Source organism: Myotis nattereri (genome assembly GCF_964212035.1).
Source record: "Myotis nattereri genome assembly, chromosome: X".
Classification (NCBI taxonomy): Eukaryota; Metazoa; Chordata; class Mammalia; order Chiroptera; family Vespertilionidae; genus Myotis; species Myotis nattereri.
This window is the reverse complement of record NC_138078.1, coordinates 97539252-97555109: the sequence shown is the minus strand read 5'-3', so window position 1 is coordinate 97555109 and position 15858 is coordinate 97539252. Positions and strand designations below refer to the sequence as shown.

Genomic DNA, 15858 nt, shown 5'->3' with positions numbered 1-15858 from the left:
AAACACCCAACAAAACAAAAACAAAAACAACAACAATAAACAAAACCACATCGCTTAATGTCTTCTTTCTTTTTTTTAATTAAATCTTTATTGTTCAGATTATTACATTTCTTTCTCTTTTTTCCCCCCATAACTCCCCTCCTCCCAGTTCCCGCCCCACCCTCCGTCCTCACTCCCCACCCATTGTCCTCTTCCATAGGTGCACGATTTTTGTCCAGTCTCTTTCTGCATCTCCCACACCCCTTTCCCCCCCAAGAATAGTCAGTCCGTTCCCTTTCTATGTCCCTGATTCTATTATGATCACCAGATTATTTATTCACTTGATTCTTAGATTCACTTGTTGATAGATGCATATTTGTTGTTCATAATTTGTATCTTTACCTTTTTCTTCTTCTTCCTCTTCTTAAAGGATACCTTTCAGCATTTCATATAATACTGGTTTGGTGGTGATGAACTCCTTTAGCTTTTCCTTATCTGTGAAGCTCTTTATCTGACCTTCAGTTCTGAATGATAGCTTTGCTGGATAAAGTAATCTTGGTTGTAGGTTCTTGGTATTCATCACTTTGAATATTTCTTGCCATTCCCTTCTGGCCTGCAAAGTTCCTGTTGAGAAATCAGCTGACAGTCGTATGGGTATTCCCTGTAGGTAACTGGGTTTCTTTCTCTTGCTGCTTTTAAGATTCTCTCTTTGTCTTTTGCTCTTGGCATTTTAATTATGATGTGTCTTGGTGTGGTCCTCTTTGGATTCCTTTTGTTTGGGGTTCTCTGCGCTTCCTGGACCTGTAAGTCTATTTTTTCACCAGGTGGGGGAAGTTTTCTGTCATTATTTCTTCAAATAGGTTTTCAATATCTTGGTCTCTCTCATCTTCTGGCACCCCTATAATTCTGATGTTGGTATGCTTGAAGTTGTCCCAGAGGCTCCTTACACTATCTTTGTATTTTCGGATTCTTTTTTCATTTTGTTTTTCCAGTTGGGTGTTTTTTGCTTCTTCGCGTTTCGAATCTTTGACTTGATTCTTGCGCTCCTCTCGTCTGCTGTATGGTGTCTGTATAATATTCTTTATTTCAGTCAGTGTATGCTTAATTTCTAGTTGGTTCTTTATCACAACATCGAGGGTCTCATTAGATTTCTTGAGGATCTCACTACATTTATCGGCGGTCTCACCAGTCTTTTCGATGGCCTTACTAAGTTTATCAGCAGCTTCTAGACAGTTCTTGAGAGACCTTAAAAGTGTGGTTTTGTCATTTGCAACGTCATGGATGGAACTGGAGAGCATTATGCTAAGTGAAATAAGCCAGTCAATGAAGGAAAAATACCACATGATCTCACTCATTCATGGATAATAGAGACCATTATAAACTTTTGAACAATAATAGATTCAGAGGCAGAGCTGCCTCAAACAGATGGTCAAACTGCAGCGGGAAGGCCAGGGAGGGTTGGGGGGCAGGAGGTAGGGGGGTAAGAGATCAACTAAAGGACTTCTATGCATGCATATAAGCATAACCAGTGGACATAAGACATTGGGGGATAGGGGAGGCTAGGGGACTGTCTAGGGCGGGGGGATAAAATGGACACATATGTAATACCCTTTGTAATACTTTAAGCAATAAATTAAAAAAAAAGAAAAGAAAATGCAATAAATAAATAAATGAATAAGCTCAAAAAAAAAAGTGTGGTTTTGAGCTCTATATCTTCCATTTCTGACATTTGCGTCCTGTTTCTTTGTCTCCGCATTTTTATATCTTTTCTTGGTGCACCCCCTAGTGGTCTTTGTGCGCAGTCTTGTAGTTAAGCCTTGATTGTTGTCGGTAATACCAGGGGTGATTTGACCTCCAGGCTAACTGGCTATGAGAGTCAGCTGTGTCTACAGTGGGAGAGCTTCTGTGCTGGATCTCTAGGGCGGTGCTAATCTAGCCTTTGCCTGAGGCTATCCGGCAAATGGCTCTGCGCAGGGCTTGGGCGGGGCGGGTCCCCGGGGATCTACAGGGCGGGCGGAGCAAGCAGTTATGGCTGCTCTCAGTTCCGTCCCTAGGGGCTCTGCCTCACAGAGTCCCAGCAACCGCTGCAAACCTCGGAGAGAAAACTGCCTTCGAGTTCCGACTGAAGCCAGACAGTCCCACTTCTCCCGTTTGAGTCTGGGTCCCCAGAGACTCTCCCGGATCTGGAGCTCAGAGTCTGAAACTCCCTCCCGATTGAAAACAACAACCGCGCCCTCCGCCGCCAGCCCACTCCACGCGCGCACTCCCCACCTGAGTATTTCACTTCAGCACTGAGCCTCCTCTGAGTCTGGGTATGATATTCTCTTTCCTCCTAGTTGTAGAATTTCCACTCAGCCAGCCTTCCTGTGGTTCTGGATGATGTCCGTTCTGTCCTTTAGTTATATCTCTGAAGTGGTTGTTCGAGGCAGCTATCTCCGGCATTAACCTATGCTGCCATCTTGGTTTCTCCTTAATGTCTTATTTCTTAGGTTACATCAAAGTGTCCCCTAATCAATTAAAGTAGAAGCACCAAAATATCATGTATCCATTGAAGCTAAAAAGAGTATCAAGCTATCTGCAGGCAGCTTTTGCCCTCTCCTAGAACAAACAATGGTCATTTGTCAGAATATCAATAACCCTAGCCCCATTCATTTTTTTTTTTATTTTAGAGATAGTCTGATGTTCAGTACCCATGGATAAAAATGGGAATCCACTGACAGTTTTTTTGCTTCCCCATCGTATCTCTAAAGCCATGTCACAATCCCAACCTCACTTCATTTATTCAATTCCCTTGGTTTTCAATTCCTGGCCTGGAACTGGCCATTCTCAAACAGTGAGAATTTACAATGCCTCTGTTTGAAGTCTGTCTCTGATTGTTGACCCCTTCCCAAGGGCCACATATTCTGTTTCAAGTCAGTCCCATTTCTGAAAGTTCCCTAGTATCCCTATCAACAACTCCTCCTCTCCAAGCATACATATGCTACCTAAAATCAGTTATACTTCATTACAAGCCCAAAGCAAAGCCATTACTCTGTGGATATATTCCAACCTCTGGAGAGAGCAAACACATACTCTGAAAGTCAATATGTCCAGTCTTGATTCCTCATAGATTTATAATATGAACAGACTACTACATACTTCCAACAAGATTTCCTACAGGCAGTTGAAACTCAATATAACTCAAGCTTAATATTTTCTCCTAGAACTTTGTCTTATTTCTTTTGCATTGCATAACTGATCTCCAGAACACAAACAAAAACACCCTTTGTTTACTCTCATTTCAAAAAAAATTGATGGTAATTGTAAAATATGTGGAAAACTCAGATGAGCTAAAAGAAATAAAAACCATCTTTAAGATTGCCACCCAAAGATAAAACACTTTATCATTCCCATATGTTAATTAATGTCATCACCATTCACCTAGTCACTAAATCTAGAAATCTAACTCCTGTTTCTCATTTACAAGTCACATTTCACCACTTTCTAAATCATATCAATACTACCACCAAAATTTCCACTGAAGCCATTCTTTTCTATTCCCATTGCCACAGTCTTACTTCTCTTACTTCTCTCACCTGAACTATTGCAATTGTCTATCAACTGGTTTTCCTACCATCAGTCTTCCAAACTCACACTCACCTCCCACAATAATCTCCACCAAATTCTTAATCATAATCTGCCACTAGAGTTATTCGGAAATGTGCATCTAATTATTCAAATTGTCTCCCTTAAAACATTTAGTAATTCTAACGCCCACAAGATAAAGTCCAAATTTCATGGTGTCTTAGTATGCTCAGGTTACCATAACAAAATACTATAGACTGGAAGTCTGAGCATGCCAGAATTCCAGCATGGTGGTTTCTGGTGAGAGCTCTCTCCCTGGCATGTAGACAGCCACCTCTTACTGTGTGCTCATGAGACAGGGAGGGATAGTAAGCAGAGCAAGCTCTCTAGTGTCTCTTCTTATAAAGGCACTGATATAATGATGAAAGCTCCACTCTTGTGACCTTATCTAAACCTAATTACCTCCCAAAGACTATTTCTGAATACTATCACACCAGAGGTTAGTGAATGGTCGGGGAGGGGCACAGTTCAGTTCACAGCACATGGTATGATATTCAAGGGCTTTTACAGCTAGCTTTAAGTGGCCTATTTTGTTTTATACTTTATTACTCCATGCATTCTAAAGCTCCAAAAACGTAACAAATAGTTCTCAAAAAACATCATATACTTTCACAGAACTATACCTTTGCTCATGCTGCTCACTGTTTAGACAACTTTTCCACTCTGACAAACTGTTATGTCCTTCAAATGTCCAGGTCAAATGCCATCTGTATTATGAAGTGAGCTTGCTCTTCCTCTCCTTTGTGCTCACATCACTTTGCACATACTTTTATCAAATTCAAATTGTCTGGGTTCAACTTGTAGTTCTGCCAGATTCCAAATGCGTGACCTTAAGTAAGTTACTTCTTTGTGCTTCAGTAACCTCATTAGTAAAATGGGGATAATAGCAATGATTTCATAGAGTTTTGATGTGGGGATTAGTGAGTTACTATGCACAAAGTTCTTAGAGAAATGTCTGGCACTTAGTAAGCATTATATAAATTATTTGCTATTGTTATTATATTAAGTGAAAACAATCAGGAAAAAAACCTTTTACTCTTAGATGTAAATGTACAAAAATGTCTCCACTCTGATATTCTGGTGACCTTGCACTATTTACATAGGCCATGTAGGCAAGGCTCAATTGTGGTCTGCCCCAGGCCTTGGCAGAACATCCTGTGATCTTCTCAGACTGTGGGAAGATAGGCAGTCTTGTGAGGAGTTGCCTCAAGGCTGTTTTTCTTATCTGTCTTTCTACCTTGTGGGAGGCTTCCTATCTTGCAGAAGGCTAACACAAGGCAGATTGTCACCCTATTCCCTGGTTCCAGTAAGGCATAGGACTTTCTATCTTCTTCCCCTTGGGTACAGATGCAGGCTATAAAATAGCTTAGCTGCAGTCTAGAGTGAACTCTTCAGCAACAGAGTACCCACAGGCACCTTTAGTTTGATTTTGTCCTGTGGGGCAATGGAATATCGGGAACTGACACCATGCTGATCTTACTTATGCTGTCTGTGTAAGTAATCTATATTCATTTGATCTCATTGTTTCCTTATTGAATGGATTTATGAAGGTCTGTGCTGCTGCTTATGTACTGTTTGATCTATTGACAGTAAGCTCCTGGAGAGAAGTAGAAACTTAATGATTTTTTTCAACTCTATCTATTGAGTATCTAGCCTATAGTAAGTGCTCAATAAGTATTTGTAGAATTTTTAAAAATATAGCAAACAATGATGAATATGTATGCAAGGATATATAGTCAAGGATAAATATCAAACCCATTTAATCAGAACCTTGTAGAGAGGGATAGAGAGTATAGAAGACAAAATAAAATAAAATATAAAATAAAATAAAACAAGACAAGGGCATTCTACTTATAAGGTTTAAAGAAAAACATAGACATATCACCTAGGAAGAAAAAGCCCTCTAGCTTGCTTGTTTTTCCATTAATTTATATGAATGTTTGATATCTTGTAAGCTTGTCCTTATTTTCTCAAATGAACTGTAATATAAGGAAGAAAGGTTAGATTCTCATCTTTCGTGTTCCAAGGAGCCCCAGTTTTTTTTCTCCTAAGAGCTGCCTCATGGATAATAGTACCCTTTTAACCAAGATGGGGATACTTTTATGTGTTTTATATGTTGGAATTTCTCACTGAATTTTACTTGAAGAAAAGGGTTAGCAGCTAACAACAAGGCAAAACAAAAACTGGCTTAGTTCTAGCTCTAAAATTAATGTACAGCATGATGACTGAGTTAATAGTACTATATTGAATACTGGAAATTTGCTAATAGATTTCAGGTGCTCTCACTACACACACACACACACACACACACACACACACACACACACATTGTAACTATGTGAGATGATACATTAATTAGCTTGACTATAGTACTCATTTCACTATGTATATCAAATCATCATATTGTACACTTAAATATATATAATTTTTATTTAAAAATAAAATGCCTAAATATAGATTAAGGTGAGGGAAGTTTGGTAGCTACAAACTTGGGAGTAGAGCAACAGGCAAAATTGTATAATGGAGTTATTTGGATTGGAGTTAGAAGGCAAGAATGGAAGCTTTGCTGAAGACATACATATTACTAATGCAGAATTTTGTTTAAGATAATTGCTTTGATATAGGACTCATAAATCTTACTTTTTTATTTGGAATTTGGGGAGGGTAAAGGACAGGGTGGTCCTTGTGAATTTTTAACCCCCAAATCACTCCTTGTACATATAAATAAGGTTCAGGATCCAAGTAACCTATTTAGTCAATTCTAAATTGCAAATTTCCCTACATTTTAATGTTTCTGATATTAGGATGTATCGCATAATCAATGCATACATTAAATATAGCATATCTATTTTCCTTTATTATTAAATAAATGGCACAGTTACAATTTGATGATGTCTTAGATTTGAGAAAATGCCATATTATCAACAGAAATAATAAACTTATAAATTTGAGCAAGAAATACTTGAGATGGGGTCAATAACCTCTTTAGTCTGAGTCTTACCAGTGGGGTTAAGCAATGATGGTGGATGTCATAATTGATATGCCTACAGAATAAAATTCAAAATTCAAGCTACAAATAGGGCTTTTTCTTTTCTATATTCACTTCTTACTCAAATAGGCCATGCTATTTCATACCTGGTTACCATTCCATGTGCTCTTACCTCTGCTTGGAAGATCCTTCTTGGAATGTTGTCCACCACAGAAATCCTATCTACCTAAAGAGAGTTGTTCTCTTTCTGCTTTATGTTATCATGTGCCTGATATATGCGTCTAAATATGTACTGATGCAATGATTTGTTAGGTGTCCATCTCCTTTACTGGAAATTCCTTGAGGGGAATTGACTGTTTCTTATTTATCTCTGTATCCCTAGTACATAGGATAGTGCCTGGTATGTAGTAGTAGTCACTAAATTTTCAAAGATTTAATATATGATTAAAAATAAAGGGGTAACGGAATAGTATAATGTGGTAAAGTGCCATAGCACCAACAAATGTTTCATTTGCTGCTGCCATTCAGTGGTGTTTATTCCTTATCCAAACCCTTTAACTCCCAGTAGACATATAATTGTCAGCATTGAGTTTGTTAATAATGAGACATTTATGTCTTCCCAGTGGATTATAAATTTATTAGAGGGAGGGATCAAGTATTTTTTGTATATACTTGCTGAGTTTTAGATAAGTTGTATATTCCTATTCTGAGGTGTGATTTAGTTTCCAAGATTCATCATTCAGTATACCTTTATCATTAATACTCGTAGCAATTTACGTGAGAGAAATGAAAAGGCCCACAGTTTTATTTATTTAGGGCCTAGAATTTCTCCAGAGTTTAAATCAATCCTTAATACTAGAAATAAAAAACATAATTTTATACTAATTTAAGGAGAAGAATTTGAATATTACTGCTAAAACCCTGAGAGCTAGCCCTAGCCAATTTGGTTCAGTGGTAAGAGCTTTGACCAGTGGACTGAAGGGTCACAGATTCCAGTTAAGGGCAAGTACCTTGGTTGTAGGCTCCATCTCCTGCCCTGGTCAGGGTGTGTGGTGGTGGCAACCAATTAATGTGATCTCTCTCATAGCAATGTTTCTCTCTCACATCGATGTTTCTTTCTCTGTGTCTCTTCCTCTCCCTTCCACTCTCTCTAAAAAAATCAATGGGGGAAAAATATCCTCATATGAGGATTAACAAACAAACAAACAAACAAAAACCCTGGGGACTATTTACTTCAAGATCACTTGAAACCTTAATTCATTCAAGTTTGAAAAACCTCCTGAGGTACTTAAAATCACTATTCACATTTTGTTACTTGATCTTGCTAATAAGAGAAAACCTGAAGTGTGTGCAAAAGAGAAATTCCATTTATCATTTGGTTAAGGAAAAAAATATTAAGTATCCCCTATGGGCACCTCAGTACTCTATACTATATAGTATTGTAAGAGAAGGAGAAAAAAGATAAATGCACAGGCCCAGCTCTCAAAAAATAAATTCTCAGCATCAAAATTACTAGTGTATATTGTTAAAATGAGTTGCATTCTGCACTCTTGGTTATACACAGACTTTTCAACAAGATCACTATGAGGCTCAAATAAGCAAAAATAAGGTGGTTTCAATTCATACTATTGGCATTGTTATTGTAATTACATAAGAACAGCGGTTTGGCAAAAGATGCTCTCAAATACGGTGTAGTGTCACTCAGATTAGGAAGCCAAGTTACACTTTAGATGTCTTTTTAGAGTTTTAATTCAGAAGTTACAAATATTAAGAAAAAAAAATCCCTTTTTAAATTTCCCAATGCCAGCTTAGTCATTAAAAGAAACACAGACATAAGAGAGAAGACAGATTCAGGAAAGGAAATATTTCATTCTCATTGCCTGTCAACTCATGAGACATTATTAACTAATCAGATGGCATACATGAGATAGAAGAAATATGAAAGAAATTCAGTCCAATCAGGTTGGGCAGTTTTAATAGAACTAGAAATAGTGTATTATGTCATATGATTATATTATGTTTATTTGTAAATCTTACCCACATGTGTAAGGTTTGTTTATTTTGACATGTTTACTGAATTTAAACTGTCTATCCCATTGCTCCCTTAGTACTTGAAGTATAGCAACCACTATTTTCAAAGAGTTTACAGCCTTGCCTACAGTGTTATGTATGCAACAGGCAGTCAATTTAGCTATAAAGATCATAAGGAAAATAGGGAAGTGGGGAGAAGCTTACCACTAGATCCTCACAACACGCTGTTGAAGAGTCTTTTTCCGTAAGTCCTAGGAATACATCCTCAGTTCCCACCTGCTGTTTGTATATAATTTCATACCTGAAAAAAAGGCACTGATATAGAGATTCAAATGAAGGAGAAATTTCCTGTCACAGAGCAGAAAACTAGAAACTTATGAGAATATGCCATTACAAAAAAAAAATAAAAGGACTAAATAAAATGCTTACAGTTTTTCAGGCATATAGCAGAACATAAAGGAATAGAAGTCTAGAAATTCAGTTAAAAATGCCTAACACTGTAAAGCAGAATTTATATCACATATATTTCTTTTCTAAAATGAAGCTTAATTGTTTTAGATCTATACATATAAAATGGATTGAGGGAATTTCTAATAAGAGTCTAATAAAATTCAATGTAGAAGAAAAAAGGTTCTTTCCAGGAAAGCAGAGGCTCAGAAAAATAGTGGGCCCATAACCCAGTTTGATGGATAGACAGAAACTCTCCTCTGCTAAATGTAAGCCATAAAGTAGAGTTCAATAATCCAGATTTAATACCATTTCCGTCATTAATTGTGTGACCTTGGTAAAGTCACAAACTCATGGAGTCTCTGCTTCTACATTTTTGCAATTTATAGAAGGGATGGATTTGAATTAAATGATTTCTATCTTTTCCACCTCTAAAATTCTACAATAGAAACACTGGTAATATAGTCAACACATCTACACTATGATGTTTAGAATCAAGACATATAGAATTCTTAGTTCAAAAAAATTCTTAGTTCAAAAAAATTTCCTGTATTTCAACTCACATATAACAATTCACAAATTTTTCCTTGGGCCCAAACTTGGGCCCTTAGAGGTAGGATGTTTTACAGAAGCACCCAGCCATAATGTACCTTATCATTTTATATGGAATGAAGTAAGCAAACATTTACAAATGATCTTTTATATTTAATTTAATCCTGGTGAAGAAATGGTAAATCTCTGGACAGGAAGACTAAAAGATTACATTGAATTTTTGATGCCCAGGAATGAAAAAGGGATTTCTCTGAGTTGAAACAGGAGTGGCAATAAGTAGCCATTTGATATGAGTCATTTTATTTTCTTAATAGACTATAACATCTATCAGATATTTACAAAGATTAGGTCAGAATAAAACTAAGTATAAAAGTATTGACCCATATGTCCATGATTCCCAAATAGACTTGCTCTAGCTGCTGCTCTTCTCATCTCCAGAAGCAGTTTTCCAACTTCTTACTATATGTATTTGCCTAGATGTCTCAAAAGCATCTCACTGTTCACACATCCAAAAACAAACTCATTGCTTCCCTTCCACACACATTCCCAATTACAGTTAATGGTCCCACTATTCATAACCCAGTCACCCAAGATAGTAACCTTAGCATCATTTTTTACAGTTTCCTCTCATTCGTTATATCTAACCAAAATATCAAATCTGCCTTTAAAAAATCTCTCAAATAAAGGCCCTAATGCTTTTCCCTGAGGCCAGTGACTTAGATCAGGCCCTTATAACTTTTTATTTAACTACTAGTCATTCTTCTTTTGTGAACTACCTGTCTACGTTCTTTACTCATTTTCCTCTTTACCCATTGGGACATTTGAAATATAATTGCATAAGATTGAAAATGCATACTTTTTAAAAAATCTTAAAAGCCATTTTCTTCATATCCTGAATGATTTACTTATTCCTGTAAAGCTTTCATGGATGTTCTTTCTACAGAACATCAAACATCAGGGAAAGTGAGAATTTACTCTAATTTGGAGCTTGCCATATATGGATGATTGACATTTATTAGACAATATAACAAATGAGTGACTTAATTCTTATCTTTCATATGGATGTGTGTGTTCTGTATAAACATAATATGAGATTTACTCTCTTCATTCTTTTTTTTTTTTAATATTCACCGAAGGGTATTTTTCCATTGATTTTCAGAAAGAGTGGAAGAGAGAGGGAAAGACAGAGAGAAATATCGATGTGAGAGAAACACATTGATTGGTTGCCTCCTGCATGCACTCCTGGTTGCCTCCTGCATGCACTCTGACTAGGGTCCTGGCCTGAGAGCAGCCAGCAACTTAGGTACATGCCTTGACCAGAATTGAACCTAGGAACCCTTGGTCTGCAGGCAGATGCTCTATCCACTAAGCCAAACTGGCTAGGGCTACTCTCTTCATTCTTAAGATGCAGACTGAAGGTGTTTGCTTTTTTTATGAGGTTTACAAATTTTTGACATTGTTTATGTAAAAGCTGGGTACTTTTTTCCAGTTAATTATCTGCAGTCTCCTACTGATTCTATTTTCAGAACTGACTTAGAAGATAGAAGCACAGGATTTTTTGAAGCATTGGACACAGTTTTATAGTCATAGTCAATGTGGAACATCTAGTAACTAAAAGCAGGTCTTTCACATATAAACATGGTATAATAATTTAGTTTTTATGAATGCTTGTAATTGAATAGGCTATTTTCTTAATTCCACATTATATAAGTAATGGACAGTAAATATACACTTATAATGGAAATTACTGGGTTTTTCATTTTTTGTTAGATAATAAGTAAGAGGAAGGTCTTATGTTTTATTGTGTGTTTTGTTTTTCTACTTTAGAAGGAAAAATAACCAATTACACAAGCCTTCTGTGTGTCACTGTAGTTTTATCTTTTATGTGGTAGAAGTTACTTTATGAATTTTGTCAAAAATAGAATGATATCAGATGACACATCTAGTTTAAACCCTTAAACACATTCCTGGCTTCATTTGACTTACTCTGGTACTTCTCTAACATCCCACATGTCAGCATGCTCTGCTCCTTCTGGAACTTCTTCTGGATTCCAGATGGCCTCACTAGTTTCATCACTGGTTTGAGAGATGACTGTAAAAAAAAAAAAAAGGGAAAATAAAGCTGAAGCTGTTGTCCATTTTCCCCTCAAAATCACTCCTGTTCTTTACATTCAGTTTGGGATCATTGAAGTAAAACATTTTCTATTTGTGATCTCTAGCTTACTTTTTGGTTAAAAAAAAACCCTAAATTAATACAATGATTAAATAGTTTAATCAACATGCAACTGATATGTTGTAGAATTATAATAGTAATTGTAAAAAATTGGAAAAGACATTTAAGTAAATAAAAGAAAATAATCTATAATCCAACTACCAAGAGATAATGAATGATAGCATTATATCTATCTATCTAGTCTCTCCCTCCCTCCCTCTCTCATACATATATATATACATATATATATATATATATATATATATATATATATATATATATATATATTGGGGGTCCGGTGCATGAAATTCGTGCACTGGGGGGGGGGTCCCTCAGCCCAGCCTGCCCCCTCTCACATTCTGGAAGCCCTCAGGGGATATCCTTCTGATGGCTTAGGCTCGCTCCCTGCTCCCCTTGGAGCTGGGTCTGCCCCTGCCCAGGCCTAAGGGCTCTGGCGAGGCCTCTGGCCTGGGAAGGGAACCCCCAGCCCCCTCTGATCGCCAGCTCCACCCCTGCCCCCTCTGATCGCTGGCTCCGCCCCTGCCCAGGCCTGAGGCCTCTGGCCTGGGCAGGGGACCCCCAGCCCCCTCAGATCGCCAGCTCTGCCCTTGACCCCTCCGATTGCTGGCTCCACCCCTCGCCCCCCCCCGCCTTTCCCCGCCACCTGCCTGGCCAACAGGCCTGGACACTTCAGCGGCGGGGCTGAGGGGACTGGGCGCTGCCATCTTGTGGCTATGGGCACCACCATCTTTGTGATGGAGTGACAGAGTGATGGTTAATTTGCATATTACTTTTTTATTAGATAGGATATATATACCCATTTATATACACATCTAATAACATATAATATATAAAATGGCATTGCATATATAATTATATGCAAATGAATACTATATATTTTCCTAAAACATAAATAGAATCATATGTAAAATATCCTATATAATAAAGGGCTAATATGCTAATTAGACCAAACAGCAGAACGACCATCCGGACGACCTTGCAGACGAAGCTGGACTGCAAGGGCCGAGCCCCTTGCACGAATTTCGTGCATAGGGCCTCTAGTTTTATATAAAAGAAAAATCAAACAATCACTTTGATTTAGATACAAATGTCTTATCTTGCATTGTGTTTTACTATATAAAAGCCCTTTGATACATATTTCATTCAAGTTTGACATAATTTTTAAAATATACCATCAGTTAAAAAAACTTGAAATGTTCATTTCTAATCCAGTATTTTCCTTATGTAGACATGGACTTTAAAGAAACTTGCTATCCATTATCCTTAAGTAAAACTGAGAGTGTGCCTGAGTTTCTACATATCTTTAAATGTTTAAATGTAAACAGGCATACAAAACCCAGCATACGTTTGTTTTTTCCCAACTATTAAAGCAGAAATAGAGAGCCAGGTTTGGAACACAACGTTATTTGGAGTCCTTTTAAACATCTCCCCAAATGCACCTGATTGTCAAGTTTTTAATTCTGCTAATTTATTGAATTATCTGCTTCTGTCTAGCGTGGGCTTTGAAAGCCTAATTTCATATATATAATGAGGTAAAAGACTCTTGAGTACATTGAGCAAAAATAACTGAAATTTTAAAATCATCCCCTCAGACCTCATTTTTATCCATTACTTTAAATAACTTTTTTCAGATAAAATCATTTACAATTAGCTAAATTGGTGAGAGCTTTCTTTGTTTCAGCTAAATTAGAGCTTTCTATAGTTTTTAAGATGTATAAAATGTTCAGCTCTGTGAAAATGTGTAGTCTAAAATGCTGGGAATATATCCAACAATATTTATTCCAGTTTATTAAACCTGTGACTGTATAAGTTACCTCATGGGTTTAATTTATAAACATTTAAATATAAGATAAAACTGTGTAGTTTTTTTGTTTTACAAAAGACTATCAGCTTAATGGGGTCAAAGATCTTTTCTATTTTGATTTCTATGGTAGTCTCAGAGATGATCATACTGCCTGGTACATAATAGATACTCAATAAATATTTATTGAATAAAATAATGAATGAATTATGTGAAATTGCCAGAATATAGCAGGATAGAAGGTGAAGAAGCTAAGCATCTTGATAACTAGATCCTAAGTTATGAGTTATTTAACCATACATTACTTTGAGGTTTTCTATCTCAGGAAATATGTCAAAACATGTGAATAATTCAAGGCAAATTAATTTCCATAACTATAAAAACAACTTACCTGCAACAGTAGAATAATCAGCATCTTTATATGTCAATGACTTCATCATTTCTATAATTATTTGAGGTCATCATTAATAAGTGCTAGTGTTAGTATTACTCTCCCTATACTGTCCCCAAAGAAAAGATTGTACTAATTATTTTGGCCTACACACTTTATTAAATAACTTACCTTTATGCACTTCTGTTTTTGGTGGTCCAATATCCCCAGGACCCATGGCTCTGATCGCAGATAAACAATTAGTCTATGAGAGAAGAAAAAGTCCAACTTTTAGTACTACTTGTCTAACATATGTGACCAATAATACTTTAAATTGATAAGCTTCCCACCTAAAATTTCATATATCTTTCCAGTTTAATCACCCATAGTTGTTAATACAGCAGAGAGCCAGATGTAGAGTATTATTTTGAATGTGTTTTCCTTTTCTTTCAAAAAGCATTTGGTTTAATAGACTCTAAGGCAGAATTGATCTTTGATTAGACTAAATCCCTAGTTCCAGCCCAGTGAATTATGGATTCCTGGGGACAGCGGAATGAGCCACAATCATCTCTTTGAAGGTTAAAACCAAGTGTTATTATAAGAGCATCGACACTTTTGGATTTTGAGTGTCTGGTCACAGTTAGATGGGGGATAGAAGTACGGGAAAATGTTTTTTGGTGTTTTTTTTTAATACTCACCACAGGGTGTGTTTATTGATTTTAGAAAGAAAGGGAGGGAAGAAGGGAGAATGGAGGGGAGGGGAGAGAGAGAGAGAAACATCAATGTGAGAGAGAAGTATCAATTGGCTGTCTCCTGTGCAGGCCCTGAACAGGGATGGGACCCGGAACCTAGGTATACGTCCTAACCAGGAATTGAACCCGCCGCAACCTTTTGGTGAATGGGATGATGTTTATACCAACTGAACAACCTGACCAGGGCTGGGAAAGTTTTATAGAAATAAAAACAAACCACTAAATAGAGTCTAAATATACAGACATCAAATGACTCATTCAAAAGTCCTGATTTCAGCTTTTACTTCTCTCCACTGTGTGTATGAAACACTGTTTCATCCCACCACTTCATGATGCTGAACTAATGAATTTGAACAGCAATCCCAAATTAATAGGGTCAAATATATGCTGAACCACTACACTCTTCATACAAGTTCAAGTTTATTTTGCCATATTCTACACAAGTATACATACTCCAATAGGGTTGCCTCTGATGCAGCAGTACAAAAACAGCTTTCCTTTTACAAATAAGCATAACACATACTATGCCATCATTATAGTGGCAACCACTTCATTTGTCCCTCTCAGGGGTTCTCTGATATTTCAAGAAACTACCCTACCCTACACACACACACACACACACACACACACACACACACACACACACTTTTTTTCACTAATTGTTCTTGATGTCAGATTCTGCATTCCAATTCACTGCAGTCAAAAAATTATTATCTTCTTGGATCTTGGCAAACAAGCATCTCTAACTCTTCTTTCTCAGGTCCCCATACTAATCTCCCAAGATTTAAGACATGTGTGAAAGTTATAATGTGCTATTTGGGCAAGATAAATAGAGTCTGTCCTTGAAAGCTGGTGGAAAAGCTCACCTGGGTCTTTTTATGCTAAATTATTCCAACAGCTATACATCAGAAATTAATTTATAACATGTCAACAGTTTCTGAGACAGTGACTATTCCTTTCCCAAAGGTGCTTCAAAAGTGCTAAGTATGTGGTTAAAGTGTTATAGGCATTTTAATATGAAAATCCAAAGACAATATTCTGTACTTTTTTTCTTTTTAAGCACTAAGGTCATATAGACTT

The 15858-nt window shown here is 36.8% G+C and overlaps 1 protein-coding gene across 1 annotated transcript in view; it reads right to left on the bottom strand.

Moving 5' to 3' along the window:
• Positions 1-15858, bottom strand: part of DNAAF6 (dynein axonemal assembly factor 6) — a 69558-nt gene that overhangs the window by 33443 nt on the left and 20257 nt on the right. The window contains exons 3-5 of the mRNA XM_081115020.1: positions 14219-14291; positions 11609-11714; positions 8828-8924 (exon numbers count right to left, since the gene is read on the bottom strand). Coding sequence (XP_080971146.1) covers positions 8828-8924; positions 11609-11714; positions 14219-14291 — 276 coding nt within the window. The remainder of the gene's footprint in view (positions 1-8827; positions 8925-11608; positions 11715-14218; positions 14292-15858) is intronic.